At 35.8% G+C, this 22,413-nt stretch overlaps 1 protein-coding gene across 5 annotated transcripts in view; it reads right to left on the reverse strand.

Annotated features, from left to right (window-relative positions):
- Positions 1-481: 481 nt before the first annotated feature.
- The window catches only part of suco.S (SUN domain containing ossification factor S homeolog), a 62,788-nt gene continuing 40,856 nt past the window's right edge, over positions 482-22,413 (reverse strand). For 3 of the 5 annotated variants that reach the window (XM_018261049.2, XM_018261046.2, XM_018261050.2), the window contains 11 exons: positions 21,859-21,950; positions 20,358-20,423; positions 17,834-17,914; positions 16,777-16,867; positions 13,473-14,597; positions 11,442-11,529; positions 9,512-9,616; positions 7,718-7,872; positions 6,297-6,388; positions 5,012-5,067; positions 482-3,304 (listed from right to left, as the gene is read on the reverse strand). In XM_018261049.2, the coding sequence (XP_018116538.1) occupies positions 2,837-3,304; positions 5,012-5,067; positions 6,297-6,388; positions 7,718-7,872; positions 9,512-9,616; positions 11,442-11,529; positions 13,473-14,597; positions 16,777-16,867; positions 17,834-17,914; positions 20,358-20,423; positions 21,859-21,950 (2,419 nt within the window). In that variant the 3' untranslated portion in view covers positions 482-2,836. The remainder of the gene's footprint in view (positions 3,305-5,011; positions 5,068-6,296; positions 6,389-7,717; positions 7,873-9,511; positions 9,617-11,441; positions 11,530-13,472; positions 14,598-16,776; positions 16,868-17,833; positions 17,915-20,357; positions 20,424-21,858; positions 21,951-22,413) is intronic. The other 2 variants (XM_018261051.2, XM_018261047.2) reach the window with 1 other exon arrangement.

Consider the following 22,413-nt stretch of genomic DNA (forward strand, 5'->3'; position numbering starts at 1 on the left):
TCGGCCGAACCCCCGAATCCTTCACTAAAGATTCGGCCAAATACCGAGCCGAATCCGAACCCTAAATTAAGGGTGGGAAGGGGGAAACTTTTTTTTACTTCCTTGTATTGGGACAAAAAGTCACAAGATTTCCCTCCCAGACCCTAATTTGCATATGCAAATTAGGATTCGGTTCAGCCGTGCAGAAGGATTCGGCGAATCCGAATCCTGCTGAAAAAGGCCGAACCCTGGCCGAATCCCGAACCGAATCCTGGATTTGGTGCATCCCTAGTTTTAATGCAACAGTCAAACTAATATACAGATTGAAGTCCTAAAAATAACAAATCTGACAATGTTTTGGCCATTTGTAAACTTTCTTGCAACAATCATACAAAAGTCATGTCCCGAAAATACGTCACCCATGGATATTATCATATAGGTAAAACACGCACAGATATTTTTGTTATTGGACAGACATTTTCCAACCTGTTCTATTGCCATGGTTGTTGGGACGATAATTCAGAACCCACACAGGGTCCGAAAAACCTAGCTCCATATGATTATATGTGTATGTCTATGGCCAGTTTTAAGGTACATAAGGACATTTAAGGAGTATAAAGCTGGCCATAGATGTGAAGGTATAGTTGTATGACAAGAAGATTCTTACAATTTTCTTTATGTGTGTGGAGTAAGAATAATCATCCTGACATTTTTCATAGAATGTCAGTTGGTCGTTTAATCGAATGGAAAATTTAGAAGATATGTCGGCTAACGTATTACTTATCTGATGACATCAATGGGTGACTGTCACTACAATTTGTCGGATACAACTTTTACAATTGCTGTCCGTCAATTAATGGCCATAAATTGGCATTTAAAACCGTACCTTCTCGAGATGTATCATTTTGATTTAACAGTACACAGACTACCTAGCATAGCCTTACTATATGTATATGTCACATAATATCCAAGCATTGCTTTACAAACAAAAATCTATGCAAATGCATTGTTGCTTTCCAAGCAGAAAGAATTCAGAACACGCGAAAATACACTTAATACTGAATTCAGAGACTCGCTGATCCCTGTTAAAGATTGTTTTTGATAATACATTAAAATTTCTTTTTACAGAATAAAACAAAATGACACCAAGAAAGGATCCCCCATTGTTGACATTTTAAATTGGTCCTAAATAGGAACTAACTGTTGGCAAAATGACTGCAGAAACACAACCCAAATAAACAAGAGGGCTATACATTAAAAAGCAAAGTCAGAAGAGAACTTTCCTTTCTCCGATCTGTTTAGAAGTTAAAGCTATCTGTTAATTGGTTGTTATGGGTATACTAGATCTGGACAAACCTGGACAAAATGCTGTGGCAAAGGCCAGCTAGACACATTTTAGTAGGACCATCATAACATCGACGTGGTTAAATGATCACAAATTTGTGGTTATCTTACAAATTGTGGTGGATGATGCAAATGTATGACTTCGGATGTTTTGGGACAAATTGAAAATACTATAGAAAAATCGATGAATTTCCGTGTTTAAAATCATAAGGATTGATAGTGAATGAATTCACCTACGTTCCGACGGTGTTAACAAATTGGGGACAGAGAAATCTAAAGACCTGCAGTTGATTAATAAAGCATCGTTAGTAAAGGAATTAGTACAGGCTGTCTGTGGATTGTGTGTTGCTGCATTATAACAGAGGATTAGCTGCAAGTCTCCAGTATTAAACAGAGACAGATGTCCAATGCAATAATACATACTTATGGTCTCTGGAGGAATTTTCCAAAGAACACAAAACCTTGTAACAAATGCCACTACCCTTACAATGATGCATGGAAATAAAACTGCACTCATGAAACTGAAACTCATGCTACATTTTCTAGTTGCAAACGGCTACTGTGACTATATGAAGCATACAGAGATAAAGCTGTGAGGATGTATAGCACTGCCTATATGGCATATATATTACGTACCTGTACCTAGTTGAGGGCTACGCCTGTTGCAATTTGTGACTTGTGTACAGTACACTTCTCCTGCAACTAGAGAGGTGAGTATTTTCAAGGAGTCTTTGGCTCAGATTGAGTGCATTAATGTGAACCTGCCAAAATTAAATTCGGCTCAGCATCACCTTAACAAATTCAATATCAATAAATATTTCAAACACTCTCTTCTATTGATCATCTCTTCTTAATTATTTTACCAATCCGCTGACTGGAAATTCAGATCCTGTTTTTCTCAATGGCTGATACAAGGATTCAGAAATTGCACGCTAATTTAGTAGCAGAGACTTGCGGCATTCTACAGGAGGTATAAGGTTATAAATATAAATACTCTAGGTATTTCCTAACCAAACCAAAAAAAACAAAAAACACAACACCCATACCACTTAATACATGCAGACATCGTAAAAATTGTATTTTTCCACCAAAATCTGTGTTTCAGTGTTGCTCTAGGAAATGGCCTCATATGCTGTAGTGCTAAACTTGGGAGAGTGAAAAAACTAAACCATAAAAACCTTATCTGGCATACACGCTTGATGCTTTTCCTACCAGTTGCATTATAAATAGACAAAGGCACATAAATATATAAAGGTGCAAAATACAGGAAAAGGGTTACGTATGGAAGGTAAGTTGAGCTTACGTTTCACCCAACAAACTGGGCATCAGAATATTCTTTCCCTCAGTAATTAAACTGTGAAAAATCTACTTGTTTTAACAATTTATAAAATGAAACAGATTCTGCAGGCCGTGTATTAAACTGCATTATGACACAAGTCAAAGCCATTTGAAACTCTGCACATCAGTATCTGCATCTTCTTTGCATTACTGGAAAGTGTATAAATAGGAAGGGTTATACTGTGCCAGCTGCCTGTGTGAGACGGCCAGAAACAGTTGCTACCCCAAATGTTCCCACAGTTAGGTCTTTGTTGGTTTTGATAATGTCATGCAGACTTGGCATGGACCCAGATTTAGCCTGTATTAAGGATTTGATAAACTTCCCTTGGTCCTGTAGTTTTGAGCGCCTGCGCTTTATGGCTCTTTTTTCAGTTTTTGTCTTCTGCAGTGTCCCATTACAGAGGGCTGTGCAGGCACCAATTCCACAGAAGTACGACTCCTCTGACTGAGATGAAGTTTCGGAGCTTCCCTCAGAAGGAGGGCCCTTGTAGGATGAGTGATAAACTTCTCCTACATTTGCAAAATCTCTCTCGTTTGTGAAAGGCTTCTTAGCTTTCAAATCACCATTTGGGAGCACTTTCAATGGATCCATGGGCTTCAGGGTTTCAATTTTTTCACTTTTATACTTGCAACGCTTTTTCTGCTGGAAGAAAATGAATCAGACACATTACGTTGTATATATAAGGCAAAGCTACACAAGGAATTTAATAGCAGGAAGTTTAAAATAAAAGAGAGTGGTATTTTGGTATTTACTGTTTTACAAAAGTAAAAACTATTTTCTTTTAGGAGATTGTTGCTCCTGGCTGCCAAACAGTGGTAATACCTTAAAGGAACTGTTCAGTGTAAAAAAAACTAGGTAAATAGATAGCATGTGCAAAATAAAACATGTTTCGAATATGGTTAGTTAGCCACAAATGTAATCTATAAGGCTGGAGTGACTGGATGTCTAACATAAAAGCCAGAACACTACTTCCTGCTTTTCAGCTCACTTGGTTTCCACTGACTGGTTACCCTGGTGACCATGCAGTAACCAATCAGTGACTTAGGGGGGGCACATGGGTTATAGCGGTTTGCTTTTGAATCTGAGCTGAATGCTGAGGATTAATTGCAAACTCACTGAACAGTTATGTCCCATGTGGCCCCCCCTATAGTCGCTGACTAACTCAGAGTTAGAGCGCTGAATAGCAGGAAGTAGTGTTCTGGCAATTAAGTTACACATTCAGTCACTCCAGCCTTTACACATTACATTTTTGCCTAACTAACTATATTAGAATTTTTTTATTTTGCACAGTCTATCTATTTACACAGTTTTTATTTTTACACTGAACTGTTCATTTCAGCATTATAACGGTTTGAGCTGTCAAAATCAACTCAAACACTGACAAAAAGAAGGGTCAAAGTTACACATTTGTAATATATTTTCTAAGTGATCTTACACATTGATTCCTGCTGAACAGCCCACTGGGTAATAGCACAAATGCTCAATACCATTATGTTCTGCCTGTCATTGATATTAATGGAAACATAACCACTATATAAATCAAGAATAATAATGAAGCAATAATATTTATGTTTTATGATTTGAGTTCCAGGGTGTTGCTAATGCCAACTCGTTTTTCAACCTGGAGGGTGCTAAAAGGGACTGTGCTCATCAGGAGTTTTCACTGCAAATAAATATATATATATGTCCAAAGCTTAAAGAGGAAAAGGCTAGCTCCAAGCAGCAACTGCTCATGCGGATTCATTCATTGGCTGTTTCATTGCTAAGGGTAATAGCACATGCAATGATTCCGGGTCTTTTATTTGACAAAACTTTTAATGGCTCTACTTGTGGGTGACAACACTCTGGAATCACTTGACATTCATCTTGATGACAACCCCCTGGACCAACATGATGCACTCATGGCTCAGGCAATGTAGTCAGCATTTTTGAGCGACAATCACCAGGCCTGTATGTGCACTGTGTGGGTTTAGGAGACTGCTCTGGGATGAATGGGAGGCCTTTCTAAGGGTTTTGTCACCTGCCTGTTCAGCTACTAAATTCTCATGCAGCTGAATGTCTGGAATTGCCAAGAGCCATCCTTCTAAAGCAACTTGCCATTACCTGAAACGGGCAAGCTTACCGAATATGCTGTAAAGTGGGGCACATTTAAAGCTAGATAACACAAAAAGTCATAAAATTCAATCAACACAATTATTTTAAAGAACTATTTTAAACAGATTTTAAAGAGGGATTTCAGAATCACCCTATAAACCACTACCACTACCAAATGCCTAAACAAAACAGTCAATAAACTTATACTTTTTATATATACAATATATATCTATATATATATATATATATATATACCTTTTTCTCAGGCGAAAATTTCAATGGTTCAACAATGTACAAGTCGTCCGGATCCACTAAAAGCAAGTACAATGTATTTTTAGTAATCAGATTAATATTTAAGTTAAAAGAACAAGCTTGCTAATAATAATATAAGGAAGAATCAAAACACATGTCTACTGGATACATATGAACTCAAAATTCTAAATTCTTTATTTTTGACTAAAATAAAGAGAGTTCATATCCTTGCCGTTGAAGTTTACAGAAAAAGCTTCAGGTGGGCTTGGCATGAACGATTGCTGTACTTGGTAGGCCTGGGTCAAAGCTGCAGTTTTATGGGTCTACTACAGCAGCTGGAATAGTTGATACTGCAACAATTTGCACTGTGGCACAGAGCAATACACTTGGATGCAAATGATAGAAGAGGATTTGTGTGGAGCGAAGTAGAAAGAGTGGGATATCTGTGTAGACCAGAAGGTCTTCAGGAAAAACAGGAAGGAAAGAGACTAGAAATCTGAGAAGGAGTAGGAATACAGTATTGAGGGTGTGAATAGGGGAGAGAAAGAGAATAAGAAATGGATCAGAGGTATAGAGATGACATAACAATTTTAAAAGAACAATGTTGAAATATTTGGGATGACATATAGAGCACTGCGATATCAACCCTACTAAAATAGTCACATGGCAAATTAGTAATTTTTTCTTTGTAATTATTTGTAGTGCAAGAGGATCACTTTCTGTAATCTCACAGTATGTGGCGCCCCCACCTTATATTAAAAAAAAAAACAAAAAAAAAAAAAAAGTTTTATGGTGGGCACAACTTTCCATTTTGCTATTATAGGTTATCATCCACATGAAGCCTAGCAGTACCGGTCAAAGTCGCCGGGTTGCCTACGTCACCTCCCCACCGCTCGCACCGAGGATGTGCGAGTGCGCTTGCGTGGAAGACCGGAAGCAATGTAAGTGCGCATATGCGAAAGAGCCAAGGACACTAACTAGTCAGAAGTGCTGCAGGTTAAGGACACTGAACTGCTGCAGGTTAAGGGAACAAGGGTCCGAGCAGGGGATGGCGTCAGAAGAGGTACGTAGGTAGCGCAGTCGAGGCTAGTAGTCAATATATTATCAGGGGATTTCAGTTAACCTTTCGTTTTGTGAAGGTCAGCTATGAAGTAGCAAATATAACGCTGCATAAACATGCTTAACGTACTATTCAAAATTATTTTATATGTTTATATTATTATATATATATTACAAATTAAAACACTAAGAAGCACAAAGCAATTCTAGATAACACCACAGGAATTACCTTCTTTGCTGGAGAGCTGAAATGACTGAGAGCGGATTAAAGGAAACGTGGTCCTTCGTTTAAGATTCATATCATCATAGGAGGAGAAACACCTTTATTAAAAAATAAACCAGACATTATTCGTTATGATTTTTTTCTATATTCAAAACACATATTGCAGAATGTAAAAGTGACAACTAAAAATTTTTTTTTTCTAAACTGTTTTTTTTTTTACGTATGAGAATATACAATCACATTTGCACAAACATAAAATTATATACAATTGTGCGTATTGTGTTTCGACTTTACCTATGGTATAGATTACTAAATGGCACAAATCAATTTTTATGTATAGGTTGCTTTACTTCTGTTTTATTTAGTAATATATATCAAATATCAAGCTCAAATCCAATAATTATATATGATATGGCAAACAAGGAATGACTATGGTTAAAAAAATAAATAAATAAATAAACACTTGAAGAGGAAATATATCCTCTTTTTGACATAAACTCATTCAGTTTGGCTTATGTAAAAAAAAACTATAATATATATATTATTTTTTACATTTTTCACAGCTCATTCTGTTATCCATGATATAGATCTCTTTTGACAGACAGCAGTTTCTCACCCCTGTAAGTTTTAGGCTAGTGCCACTAGGGGCTGCCTCATATGGGCAGTAGCCTCTTTACCTGTTGGCATCTGGAACCATTGTTCTGTCTGGGATACAAGACGCAAGACTTTGAGTGTGTCAGCTCTGGAGCCAACACAACGGTTCCAGTTATGAACAGAAGACTACTACCCGCTGATTTTCAGACAGGTATTTTAGCATGCCGATTTCAGCGCATATGTGTGGCACTAGGCTAACACATAAAGCAACCACACCTTTATCTTGTTCCAAAGTGAAGTGATGGATTCTGGGACTTTCCTTAGTGGGTGGTGCACAGATCCGCAGGAAGCAAAGAGACTTCAAGTCCCAGAATCCATCGCTTTACACTGGAACAAGATATGGGTATGGTTGTATTGCATTGTGTGTCTAAGGCAGGGGTGCCCAAAATGTAGCATGGGATCTACCAGTAGACCTTTAGCTGGTGATCAGTAGATCTCAAGCCACTGTCAACAAACAGCTTGTCTAAACCACCCTCCTATTTCATGCTTTTTATTAGCATATGTATTACATTAAGGTTACATAAGAAATTGTTGTTTATTTAAAATAGTAATATGCATTTTCTCATAAATATTTAAAAAAGAAAATATTAATTTATATTGATCAATAACAATATTGTTATTATTTTGTGTACCTATATTAACAATAAACACTGCAAAGGCAGACAATAATCGAATGTCCTGCTGCACATTTGCAATAGCAGTTTAAAAAAACAGATTCATTAAAATTGACAAAGCTGATTTGAAATGTAAAAAAAAAAAAAAAAAGACCATACCGTTTTGGGCTGGGATAGTTATTGCTTTTTGGTATGTTAGAGAGGTCATCTTCACTGAAATGAGAAGAACTTCTACATCCGTGGAAGCAAATTATAACACCCAAGATAACGCACAAGACTAGGGAAATAACCAAATAACTCTGACGGTCAGACACCTGCAAAGAAAGAAAAATAATTAAATGTTTGAATTTTACATTGTCATTTATGGTACCAAATACAGCCTCTCTCTTGCTCTGAAATTACATAGAACATGGAACCAATAACCTTTCCATTGCCAATATAGGTACCTCACCCCTCTGAATAGCTGAAATTGACACAATTACACCCTTTCCTCATAGATGTGACCTCGTAGAGGTGGCAGTGTGTCATACGTGGGAAATACATTGAGACAGGGCAACATATTTTGTCACTATTTCTTTTCCAGAGAGAAATAATAACTACAAAACGTACAAACCTAATGCTGTGATATTTGCTAGACATACACTTGCAGATTTATATTTTGATTTATTACTTTATAAAAGCCACCCCCACCATATTAACTGGAATTACGGTACATGTTTTAAGGGATATTATAGATCACTGTTTACGGATTTAAACTGAAAGTTGAAGGGGGAAAAGTTTGTTGATCTTAAACTCAAATCGCAATAGATGAGCAACAAACAGATTTTTATAATTTCTTAACAGTTTTTTTCTAATAATTCTTTTTCTAATGCAAACAATGCAACTAAGCAGCTTGTCAGTATTGCATTGCAGAATGAGGATTCAATTAGATCAAGTACAATCTGTCTGACTCGCACCATGGGGCAAATTCACTAAGCGCCAAACGCTAGCGTGAATTCGCTAGCGTTGGGCATTTTTGTTACTTCGCAAATTCACTTCGCAAACGGACGCTGGCGTAACTTCGCTAGTGTTACTTCGCACCCTTACGCCTGGCGAATTTGCGCAATGGACGTAACTACGCAAATTCACTAACACGCGCATTGTTCTGAACGCTACCTTTTACGCTAGACTTCCTTCGCCACCTCAGACCAGGCGAAGCGCAATAGAGTAGATAGGGATTGCTTCAAAAAAAGTTAAAATTTTTTCTAGGTCCCAAAAAACACTGGCGTTTTTTCTTTATTATGGGTGATAGGCGGAAAACGATCGAAATTTTTTTTGGGGCTTCCCTCCTTCCCCCCTAGATTTCCTAACTCATGGCAACTTAACTATACAGTGGGCACATGTGTAGGGCAAAAAAAATGTATTTGCTGTTTTGAAGGTTTCCCAGGCTTGTGTAGTTCTGCTACATATACCTCCATTGGAAATTGAATTTGGCGCCGTATGCAAATTAACCATCGCTAGCGTAACTTCGCTTTGCTTGGCGAATTAACGCTAGCACAACTTCGCAACCTTACGCTACCCCTGAGCGCAACTTCGGATTTTAGTGAATTTGCAGAGCGCTGGCGAAAATACGCCTGGTGAAGTGAGGCAAAGCACGCGAAGCGGACGCCAGCGCAACTACGATTCTTAGTGAATGTCCCACCATGTGCTTTGATTGAAGCCAAAAAAATATCATTAGAGGAACTTCCAAACATATCTTCATATTATTATTATATTACATATGTATGTGTATTATACACCCATGCATACATGTAAAAAAATATGCTACATATGAAATACAATAATTTCAAATCCACTACAATTTAGTGACTTGTACACTTATTCCTGCCAATTTAGTTTTTGAAAACGCATTTGTGGAGGACGCATTTGTGCGGACGATGTCTTAAATTAGTTTGTATAGAAAAAAAAACTCACCTCTGTTTTTAGCTCAACGATACTTGCTGACAGATTAGACACCAGTTGGCTCATATTAAGCAGCTGTGCTTGCAACAACTGAATAGCATCTGACTGTCTCTGATCCTTTAAAATAGTCACAACGTTTACATATTCAGTTAATCATTCTTAGCAAGGTTTCAGAACAGCTATAAATACTGACAGTATACAGTATAAGAAATTACATCAGAGATGGTTCCCCATTTACTAATTTACAGCCTGTAATTATAATGTGCATCTTAAATACATCTACCATTGTAAGGGGACTGTTTTAAAACAAACTTACACCAAATGGTGATAGCACTCCTGCTATGATTAAATCTGTAAAAAATTTAGATGATCAACAGTGCAAACAATTTCAAATAGCCAGTTCTAAACTAACAGTACCCAAGGGAAAAAAAAAAAAATGTATTTATTTTTTTCATTCCTAGTTCAAGAACATCTGATGGCAAGTTGCCTCCATGCTGTGGAAAGAGCCATGCAGTCTTATGGCAGGGCTGACAGACAGAAAACATTGTTATCTTCACAACCCGATGCTTTGTGTCTTACCAGAAGAACCTCACAGTCTTTGCAGGCAAGTCCACCCACTGGACAGAGAAAACAGAAGATTTTTGCAAGGAAAAGCCCAGTTTGCTCATTATGTTCAGGAGTGTAACGTAGGATCAGTGCCCTGATCCTATATCATACGCATGTGAAAAATGAGCTAGCTGAACCACTTGCTAATTTGGTGTATGTCCCAACATAGCTGCCCAACCCCCCCACCTGGTAAAAGGGGCATTTTCTCGGAAAAATACTAGTTTCTTTTATTTGTAGTGATCGCTAAGGGATACTCATCAGGTACAAATTTAACAGGTGCAAATGAATAACCCCCAGTACCTGCTTGAAACGAAATGACACAAACTACAAAGAACTTTAATATCACTGAAAAATGTTATTACTGTATAGTGAAAATGTTGCCTAGAATTAAGATGGCCTGCAGTAACACATCGTAAAATTCTCAGCTTAGGCTTGGGATATTTATCACATTCATATGAGCTATGTTCATGCTTTTAACTATTTTTAATAAATGAAGATTTTAACTAACACACCAAGTGCTCCGTATGAACTATTGTACATTTGTATTCCCAAACGCTGAAGTCCGGAGGCGTGTATACGTGATAGCACTGGTGGAATTAGCACCTCGTGGTTCAGGTGTTGCTATTTGTGTTTTTTGCTTATGACAGTTGGGTTGACTCCAACATTTTAATGTCTGGGAATCCTGCAGAAATCTGTCCTTTATTTATCACAGCAACAGGTGTGTGAAACATGATAAACAATGGCTGCCTTTTCTTAAAGGAACAGTGCAGTGTAAAAATAAAAACTGGGTAAATAGAAAGGCTGTGCAAAATAAAAAATGTTAGCCAAAATGTAATTTATAAATGCTGGAGTGACTGGATGTCTAACATAACACTACTTCTTGCTTTTCAGCTCTCTAACTCTGAGTTAGTCAGCGACTTGAAGAGGGGGGGGGGAAATGGGACATAACTTTTCAGTAAGTTTGCAATTGATCCTTAACATTAACCTCAGATTCAAAAGTAAACAGTTATGACCTGTGTGCCCCCTCAAGTCACTGATTGGTACTGCCTGGTAACCAATCAGTGGAAACCAAGGTAGCTGCAAAACAGGAAGTAGTGCTCTGGCTATTTTGTTATATCCAGTTACTCCAGCCTTTATACATTACATTTTTGGATAACTAACTATTTTAGAAACATTTTATAGTGTTTTTATTTGTATACTGAACAATTCCTTTAACTCAAAAAAAAAAACAATGAATAAAAACGGAAATAGACAAATATCCATTTATTCCATTTTATACAGTTTGGAAGCTGCTTCTATAAGAAGACAGAATACAGTTTATCAAACACAATATTACCTGCTCTTCTGCTATTTTTGAAGTGTTTTGAAGTTTTAATATTGTCTTGTTAAAGGCTCTCTGCATTTCTTCCATCTGTTTTCGGTATCTTAAGTTGTAAAAAAAAAAGAAAAGAAGAAAAAGCAGACGCAGAGCTATTTCAGTTAAGCAAACAACTATTTGAGAAACACATTCATAAAATAGTCAATATCTGCTACCTTCTTTATGTTTCAAGGGTTTGTAGTGGTGACTCTAGCAGTAGCTAAATAACTATGCCAAATGGAGAGAGAGTCCCACAGAGTCCCACAGTGCCTGCATCCAATATGAAATAATATAACAACAGAATATCAGCACTCGCTGTAATTTAGTGAATAGGGATAAGATGCGATATTTTGTGAAATAAATCTGATGCTGATCTTATATAATATATATATATATATATATATATATATATATATATATATATATATATATATATATATATATATATATATATATATATATACACATACACAAACGCACGCACTCTGATCCAGTCTTGAGGTTACTGTGGGTGCAAGGTCAAAGCATTAGCATACAGTAATTGGATAGGGACCCGCACTCCAATGTTTCGTGAAAAAAAGGATTTTTATTTCAACTTGTGCATCCTCAAGTTGAAGTTGAAATAAAAATCCTTTTTTTCACGAAACATTGGAGTGCGGGTCCCTAAAGATTTTGCCTGTTTAATGCAAGAACTGCATATATTTCTTAATTAAAATAATAGTTGAATCAGTAGGGCGTATGCTGAACATTATTTTCCTGGGGTTTGCTGTCCCTTTAAAGAGGCCTCATCAATCTCTTCTCCTTTTCTGCAAGTGCTAATTTTTATGTAATAATTTTTTTTTTTAATCTCTTTTATTTTTCAAAAATAGATATATTGACAGAGAATAACAAATATCTTTTCCAGTACAGAACATTGCAATTAGTTCACAAAAGTACAACTCCAAGTAGTATAAAATACATTAAACGCATTGTTTTGCTCAAGGTTGTAGAAACACATTCCATGGGGCCCAAATTTGCATATGTCTCTCTACCCTGTCTTCTAATAAAGCTGTTAAATATAACATATTCTGTGTTTGAGTAATTTTTGCAGTGACAGCATGAATATCAATAGTGTGTTGTAGCCAGTGTTTCGCTAAATTGGTTCGTGCAGCAGCTAAGATTTGACTCATCAAGGTATTCTGGAGTTTCGTAAGGGCTTTGGATGGGCAGGCTAAAAGAGCCGTAGTGGCTTCAGGGACTATATGCGTTTGAAATACTCGCTCAAGTAAGCTATAAACCTCTGCCCAATATTGTTTTGCCACTGGACAAGTCCACCAGATATGTAGATAATCACCAACTGCTGTACAACCCCTGAAGCAAGAATCGGGAGTGGAAGAATCAAAGCGATGTTTCCTAGCTGGTGTGAGGTGCCAACGCATCAGCACTTTATATGTAGATTCTCTAATGGCAGTGTTAGGGGATATCCGGGAAACAGTATTCCATATTAGCGACCATTCTTGTTGAGATATAGAACGCCCCAAATCTTTCTCCCAGTCCAGCATGTATTTAAGGGGCTTTTCCACATCTATATATGTAATAATTTTTTAATGTATATTGTTTTCTAACAATATACTTTGAGCTTTTCCTATGTACAAGTTTGATTGCTAGTCTTTAAAAAGGCTGCTCATCCTAATTTCACAAATAACTATTTTCTTCCATTTCATTAAGAGAAATGTATCAAATATTGAAAAGTGCCAACTCTGGCTTAGAGAGCTGCCACTATGTAGCATGAACTTGAACTAGAAATGAAACTTGAATTGTAGAAATATTAGGTCAATAATCACTAATGAAATTGTTCTTTAAAATATTACAGAGTGTAATTCTGTAATTTTAATGATCAAAACTGCACCTAATGTTTTTGCTTATGTGTTACTTCATACTTAAAGACATATACAAATTTCAACTACACATAAGCAGCAGTTAAGTATATTTTAATCAATACAAATGCATTTGTGTTGACATAAAACTCACCTTTGACTAAGTTCTTCTAAATAACGACTACTTAGGGACATATTGACTTCCAGAGATTTAATGCGGTTATTTAGTCTCATAAATACAGATTCTTTTTGGTTGGATCCATGAACTTGATTTCCATTAGTGTAACCCAAGTCAGTAGAATTTTGTAGTTCTGCATAAAAATCTGTTGTTGACCTTTGTAGGGCACCTGCGACTGAATCGTCTACGGTCTCTTCTTCCTTTTTGTCAGTTGTAGTTTGGGAGTCAATAGTTTGTGTCACAACTGGCTTCTGTGGCTCCTCCATGTCATTTTCAATAGGGACAGTAGAAGTTTCCTGAGAAACAAAGGTCTCAGTAGTTGTAATATTTATATTATCCACATGGTCTTTGATATTTTGCTCTACTGTCTCATGTATTTTAATGTTTTCCAGGCTTGCAGTTGAGGTCACAACTTGGGCAAAATCCTCACTTGTTTTAACATCAGTGAGCTGAACTTGTAAAGCCTCTGAAGACATTAATTTAGACTCTGAACCAACTTCAGCTTTTGTTGTCTCTAGAACAGGTGTGGGTAATGCAGAGATTTCACTTGATGTTATATGTAAAAGAACGGATAGAGAAATCGTTTGTGTTTGACTTGGTTCCAAGACAATGGATTCAACATTGTTGTCTAAAATATTGCTTGAAGAAATGTCCCCTGTATTCACCAAAATAAAATCTATGCTTCCAATCATTTTGCTTTCAGAGGGGTCAGAAACAGTCTTCCCGTAGGAAGCATCAACTGTAGCTTGACTTGCCAAAGGTTGATAAGTATGTTCATCACTGTCCTCTTTCCTCTTGCTCTCAGAGGTTTTGCTTCGCTGTCTGTGAATAGCGACAGTAGCAGAGCACCATTTGTAAATGTATTCGGAGAAGCTGGAGATGCAACAAATGGTTGCAAGTTCACTGCAGTATATCTGGGTCTCATATTCATACCAGGAGGTCTTTTCTTCCTCCTGATCATCCCTTTCCAAAAGAGTAACTGTTGATTGCCCATGCTGTTCCTCCTCCTCGTCTTGCACCAACTGAACTATGGGGCTCTCTTTTGTAGCTTCCAACTCGATTATAAGTGCTGTGGGAGCAGTTACACTTTCCATTTCCAGCCTACAAAATCAAACAGTGATTAATGCAAAATGAATACCCTATTAAACATTTCATGTCTCCCACACACATTGTCTACATGCATATCTCCTGACCACTGTCTTGCACTATATCCAAAACACAAATCCCTTTTTGTCAGCCTTGGCACAACTCAATTGTTTGTAAACATCAAGCAGATCTGTTGCTTGTTAACTCCTTAAACCAGAAATTTGTATCAATTGGTGCTGGACTGCACAACCTTGATAAAGAAAAATGCTCAGAAAAAGAGCGTTCACAATCACAATTGAACACATTGGACATGTAATTAAAATCTTAGTTACAATCTTCAGAACCTATAATGAATCAATAGATGTTCTAATTTGCAACCGAGTTCTTCGGACTTCGCTTTTAAAAAGATTGATTACTGCAAATACATAATTGTACAGTATATATATTCACTAGTACAGCTCACAGTAAATAAAGAGTGAGAGTTATAAAATACATTCTTATAACCTGCTCCTTCTCTTAATCTTCTTTAAAAATGCATGCAGTCAATTATTTCACCTTCCCGCTCCACATGTAGCTGTGATACCAACTCACTCTGCACTGATAATTCTGGATGAAATCCTATGCAAGTGTTTAAAAATGTCTTGACATGCCCTATGCATGCAGAGACAACATAGCAAAATCTGCATATATCGGCTACAACTTGCCCTCCATAAATGATACATATACAATAATAAATTATTACACGACAGCTTAGTAACTAAGCAAATTCAAGTGGTAAAAAGGTGTGTTTGCATTAAAACCACCACTATACTTTATATAAATAATCTGCTGTGACGTCATGGGGGCATCCATTCAAGCTGAACAGGGCAAAAAGGCTCTATAGAATACAGTGGGTTCCTTCTTACACAGAAATATTAACAGGGGTTAAATGGCTCTCTATAGGACTACAGATTGAAATTGGGCATTTGCTGAGAATAAATAGTTTATCTGTAACTGTTGAATGAACAGATACCAATTTTAAACGGGTTGTCCACCTTCAAGCACTTTTTTCAGTTCAGTAGGTTTCATATAGTTCACCAGAAATAAAGACTTTTTTCGAATTTCTATTTTCTATTTGTGACTGTTTTTATAGAAGTGTAAAGTTTAATTTTTCACCTTCTAAATCAGCTCGGGGGGGGGGGGGTAAGGGACTCTTTAACTAAATTTATACATTGTGTTGATACATTTCTTATCTTTGTCCCAGCTGAGCAGAATCCCTAAGTTTCATTAAGGGCAGCTGTTAGAATTGATACAGTAGTTGCGAATATTCCACAGATACTGCTGAGACATGTATCAACTAATTTCATCAACTAATGTAGTAAATTGTAACAGTTCAGATGCTCCTGGATCACTGAGCTGCCAGAATAAAACCACAAAGTTACGAAAATTAAACTTTAAAGGGTAAGTAAACCTTTACAATAAGGGAATGTAAATTTGATGATGGGGCTATTCTAAGCACTTTTGTAATGTACAATCATTATTTATTTACTCCCCCCCTCCAAGATATTAAAGGAAATATGTACTGTTAATATGAATGGATTTTATTACAACAGCACCACCTGCTGGTCATTTTCTAACCAGTCTAACCAGCAAATAGTCCAGGAAGTTGTCAGGAGAAAGAAAGAAAGAGGCTGCTCTGATGTTCTTCTGCTTAGGAAAACAACTAGAAACCTTTCTCACATCTTTCCTAAGCAGAAGAACATCAGAGCAGTCTCTTTCTGCCCACATAGCTACATAGCAGTTTTTTTTTATATAAACTATAGTAGTCTTTCTGAAGCAAACACACCACTTTTACCACTGCAACAGTACATTACATTGTCAATCCTTTAAAACACTTTCATTTTTTGGTGTTGCTGTTCCTTTAATATCTTGGAATAAAAACAACATAAATATTGAATTTAAATTACAAAAGTGCTTAGCATAGCCCCCTCATCAGTTTTACATTCACTTATTTTAAAGGTTTACTTATCCTTACTTAAATTTGGGGAAAACGATAAAAAATAAAAGATGGAAAGCAATTGAAAAAAAGTCTGTTTATTGAGAACAATTGGAAAACAACTGAACTGAAAAAGTGTTTGGAAGGTGAACAACCTCTAAACATAAACAAAATATTTTCACTTTTTAATGCTGCTTGTCTTTTAATGATTAAACTTACGTGATCTGAGTTGGTGTTTCTTCAGATGGCTTTGCTTTATCTTTATCCACAATTTCTGAGGTTACATTTTCTGCCTTGCTTCCATTTTGTTCTAGCAAGTGTGCATAAGCAAAATCTTTTGTTAAACTTGTTCATTTTATAAATACTGGTTTTGTTAATGTGCTGTAAAAACAAACATGTCTGTGGACACACATAAAGCTACATAACACAGCAATAAGCACAATGAAGTCATTATGGGGTAAAATACTATGCAGCAAAGGCTCATGTCAAATCATGCCCTAGATTTGGTATTATTAAGGTCATGAAAACTTAAGAATTGACTTTTTTAGGCATTCAAGTTGCAATCCCAAAGAGCAAGCAATGTCTATAGGGTGGATTATGCAGCAACTGTTCTTCTTGTTTTCATTACAGACCTGTCATCTAGAGCAAGTCATTTGTCTGGTTATGAAACATAACCAATTGTGCTATGAATACACAAAATGGATGATTACTAATAGAAAATATAATCAAGCAGTTTTTAACTATGAAAGCTTAGGTTAAAAACTACAAAATACAACAGAAAAAGTAATTATCTTCATAGTTTAGGCTTGACCAGTAAAGATCAAGTTGATTTAAATTTAAACACCTGAATTCTGAATTGGATACATGTAAAAGCAAATAGATTGCATTTTGTTTATATAGAGTTTATGTCTCTATTTGTGGCTTAAGTGGTATTACAGCATGTAAACAACTAATTTGCCTTTAATACACACATAATTATGGGACAAAATCACCAGAAATAATCACTACCCTTTTTTAATCTCCAAGACCTAATTTTTGGATTGCTAGAAATTGCTAGACATATGTTGAGCCTTTTATATTTTCCTACCCACAATGTTTATAAGAACAACTTTTGTAAGTAAGGCTGAGCTAATTCCACTGAAAATCAACTTCACATTGATATATTTATATAACATCACTTTGAAGTTCTAGAGCATCTTGATATTATTTCATAGTCCTGTATTTATCACATTACCGTTTATGTTGTACATAAACATAAATATTATAAAATAACTACCTTTCCCTTCAGAGCTTTTCTCCTCTGTGTTCGCACCCAGCATATTAGCAGCAAGATTATTCACCATGCTAAGAATGGCATCTGAAGAGAATGCAGGGGAACACAAACAAATATTATTTTTCTGCAGTCATTTCCATGTAATCGCCATGGAGGGGTTGGTCTGTCATTTACCATCTATTTATATGTTAATGTAACCTCTAAATCCTAACCAAATGATGAAAATATTTATGTTATATTTCAATTAAATAGGTTGGACTAAGACATATGCTACTTAGTCATGATCAAAACAAAAGCAATTATCATACTTCTCAGATCCATGAAGTATGAATTATTTATATCAGTACAACAAATACATTCTGACCAAATGAAAATGTGAAGGCTTGTGGGAATGGTTTGGTTTATTGAATGAATACTTAAAAACAAATAATGCAGGATCAGCATAGTATGTGCCATTGCTTAGGGGATTATTTATTAAAGTTCGAATGCCAAAAACTCAAAAAATTCAAGTTTTGTGGACTTTAAAATCAGAATTTTTAGTGGGAAAAAAAAAAAAACTTGATTTTTCCGGGATCCTAAAGGATGGAAAGAGTCAGAAACCGAAAATCCGGCATCTCAGACCTGTCGAGGTTGTATATAAGTCAATGGAAGAAGTCGTGATCTGCACTGGGTTTCATGCAGTAAACTAAGATTTTGTGATTTGCAGGCAAAAATCTGGAAAAAAAATGATTTTTCAGGCAGAAAATCCAAAAAAATTGTACAATTTTTTTATACAATTTTTGTTCGTTTTTTTTTTCAAATTTGGTCGGAGTATATTTCAGAAAATGAGATTAGTTCGGATTTTGATAAATAACCCCCTTAGTGTTGAAAGTAAAAACGTGGACTTTATTTTATATAGTGTACTGTACTGAAATTACTGAAGTGGCAGTGTGTGTGTGTGTGTGTGTGTGTGTGTGTAAAATGTTGATCACCAATAAATCTCCACTTTCATTTGAATTATTGACTTGATGTATTTCCTTGGAGTGCTGTCAATCCCTGCATTTTGTCTACATACTTCTCAGACTAGCACCCAGGTTTCTGCATACTAATGGTTGTGCATTCCATTCTGTTTGATTATATATATATATATATATATATATATATATATATATATATATATATATATATATATATATATATATATATATATATATATATATATATTTATTATGTTTACTTATACTATGTGTATATGATTATGCATTGTTCTGTCCCTGTTGGATAAAATGCTGAAGCTTTCTTAACTTTGGTAGCAGGAGACCAAGGCAGAAATAAGACAGTACATTGAGCAATAATTTAGCAAGAACAGGTTTGATGACATTGAGCAGTTTAGCTCACAGCAGCATAGAAGCATGCCCTAACAGAACAAACATAACTGCAGCACACTTCAAACAAAGATTTTCAGCAGATTGTTGGGAAAACGTAATCATCATACACATCAGTGATGCAAGCCCTCAGACACTTAGGCGGTTATTTCTCAAAGTCCGAATTTATCTCATTATTTCTATTAAAAAAGTCAAACCAACTCCAAATTGCCCATTGGGCCTTATTTATCATAGAAAAAGCTCACTAAAATCGTTCGGGCAAAAAATCCGAAAAAAAGCAGATTTTCCCAGCAAAAGTTTGATTTCCTGCAAAAAAGTCGGGACTTTTTCTATTAAAATAAAAGCTGGAATAAAAATAAGCTTGCAAAAAAGGATCTGTTATATATAACCGGTGAGTATGATTTTTGGTGTTTTTGTGGGACCACAGCCAAACAAGCCATCCTGTGTGAGTCTAGCATTATAATAAATATATTGCATGCATCTATGTAGTATAAGTGTTCTAGCACTGGCTACTTAATCTACAGACACATAGATAAAAATCCATTACAATTTGTGCTTAAAACCCTGTGAAAGCACTTACATTCTGCAGCTTAAAGGAAAACTATACCCCCAAAATGAACACTTAAGCAACAGATAGTTCATATCATATTAAGTGGCATATTAAAGAATCGTATCAAACTGGAATATATATTTAAGTAAATATTGCCCTTTTACATCTCTTGCCTTGAGCCACCATTTTGTGATGGTCTCTGTGCTGTCTCGGAGATCACCTGACCAGAAATACTTCAACTCTAACTGTAACAGGAAGAAGTGTGGAAGCAAAAGACACAACTCTGTCTGTTAATTGGCTCATGTGACCTTACATGTATGGTTTGTTGGTATGTTTGTGTACACAGTGAATCCTACGATCCCAGGGGGCAGCCCTTATTTTTTTAAATGGCAATTTTCTATTTATGATTACCCAATGGCACATACTACTAGAAAAGTATATTATTATGAAAATGGTTTATTTACATGAAGCAGGGTTTTACATATGAGCTGTTTTATGCAATATCTTTTTATAGAGACCTACATTGTTTGGGGGGTATAGTTTTCCTTTAAGAACATGAAATAGAAAAAACAACTATTTGCAGTTTCTTATAAATAGGTATCTTTGCACTTACTTGTAGCAGAACCAAGAAGATTTTTAGAAGATTTATCATCCCTTGTGTTATAATCAATTGGATAATCTGCAGAAGAAATTAAATGGGAAAATTCTGTAGTAATACCGAAACAAGTTTAAACACCAAAAATATACAGTGGGTAAAAGTGGTAAACTAGGTATGGGATCTCTTATCCAGAAATCAGTTATCCAGAAAGCTCAGAATCGCCCATAGATCCATTTAAAAAAAACAAATAAAAAAAAAAAAAAACATTACAAATCTCTAAAATTGATTTCTTCCTTTTTCAGGTCACTGGATAAAGGATCTCTGGCAATACTCTTGCAATATGTTTTTCAACTGGATAATAGACAGACTTTTTTTCGTATTACCAGTTTTTTGACAGATACTGAGCAAGAACATCAATACATGGAAATGTGTTACTCCTTCATAAAAAAAAATTGAAAATTACATATGTACCATACATCTGCTTGCTAGCTGCCTGAAAGCACAGCAATGTGTGCAAATGTTTGAATACTTCTGAAGTCAAACCTATCTGCTGATAAAAAAACAGAAACCATAGGCAGGTCAGGCAGCTTGCAAAATGAGGCACTAGAATGAAAGAAGGGGTAAAAACAAAAACAGATATAATTATAGCATATAACAGATTTTTTTCCCCAAAAGTGAATTCACCCATTTTCTATGACAGCAGATTAAGCTAGGGTAACAATCTGTGCCTGCCACCAATACCAAATAAACTGTCCCTTTAACAGGTTGTGTAACTGACCGTCACAAACGCAAAAAGCACTTTCTTTAATTTTTTTAGGCTCAGGTCTGATCTTTTTTTATTTTATTTTTATTTTTTTAAATCCAACTCACATTCGTTCAAGAAAAATAACCTGTTTGACAAAAACAATAAAAATCAATAATATATTAGCCCTCAAGTGTAGCTGGCAAGTATTAAAGGAACAGTTCAGTGTAAACATAAAAACTGGGTAAACAGGCTGTTGAAAATAAAAAAATATTTCTAATACAATTAATTAGCCAAAAATGTAATGTATAAAGGCTGGAGTAACTGGATGTCTAACATAACAGAACAGAACACCACTTCCAGCTTTAAGCGCTCTAACTCTGAGTTAGTCAGTGACTATAAGGGGGGCCACATGGGACATAACCAACTATTATGTTAGACATCCAGTCCTCCTCTAAATCACAAACAGTGGATTAGGGAGCCGTGCCAATGAGACGGCTTTTTCAATTTGGTGCCACTCCTCCATGGCTCCCAGATTCCGGAGAGTAAATACTTCTGCTCCTGTGACCCTTCCTCAAGAGAGTGGGATGAGCAGTTGTGCTCAGATCAGCTTCTACCCCTACTTGGGAATAGAGCGGATTCAGAGACTGTAGCAACCAGGCATGTAAATACTTACAAGAGATAGCGTACATACATAAAATAAACATAGCCTTTTTTGAAACTTTGAAGCAATATTTTTTATTATGAAAATGAGATTGGATTTGATAAAATTACCTTCATCTTCATCATATAGTTCTGGACGCTCTAAGCTGTACTGAGAGTCAACAATTTCTTCATATTCCTCCACCATACTTGTGCCAAAAACCCTGGAAGAAACAAAATTACCACGGATATATGTCGAAATATGAAATGTCACTCATGTATCAATCTTTTTGAAGAAGCAGCTTTTTGAAGAAATCTTCAGTACAATTTGTGGTCTATTATTGAGAAATGTTCTTGAATGTTCCAAAATGCCATTAGACAGACCCTAGTTACAAAGTATTAAGTAATACTACTGTATTGTAGGTACCTTGTATTAATATTAACTGAAGTTAGCATAAGTTCACATTGATGGAATAAGTTTTAAGGGTAGATTTATGAAAAGTGAATGTGAATTTTTTTTACTCTGATAAATTCGATTGTAGTCAAAACTAGAATGGGAGGTTATTTAAGAAAAATCTCAAACGTCTAAAATTCGATCAAATGTCACCGACCCGAAAACTTAAATCAAATTCGAATGGAACTCAGTTCTAGTTTTTCTCCGAAAATGGAATGTCAGGAAGGTTATTA

This window comes from Xenopus laevis, chromosome 4S (assembly GCF_017654675.1).
Source record: "Xenopus laevis strain J_2021 chromosome 4S, Xenopus_laevis_v10.1, whole genome shotgun sequence".
Lineage (NCBI taxonomy): Eukaryota > Metazoa > Chordata > Amphibia > Anura > Pipidae > Xenopus > Xenopus laevis.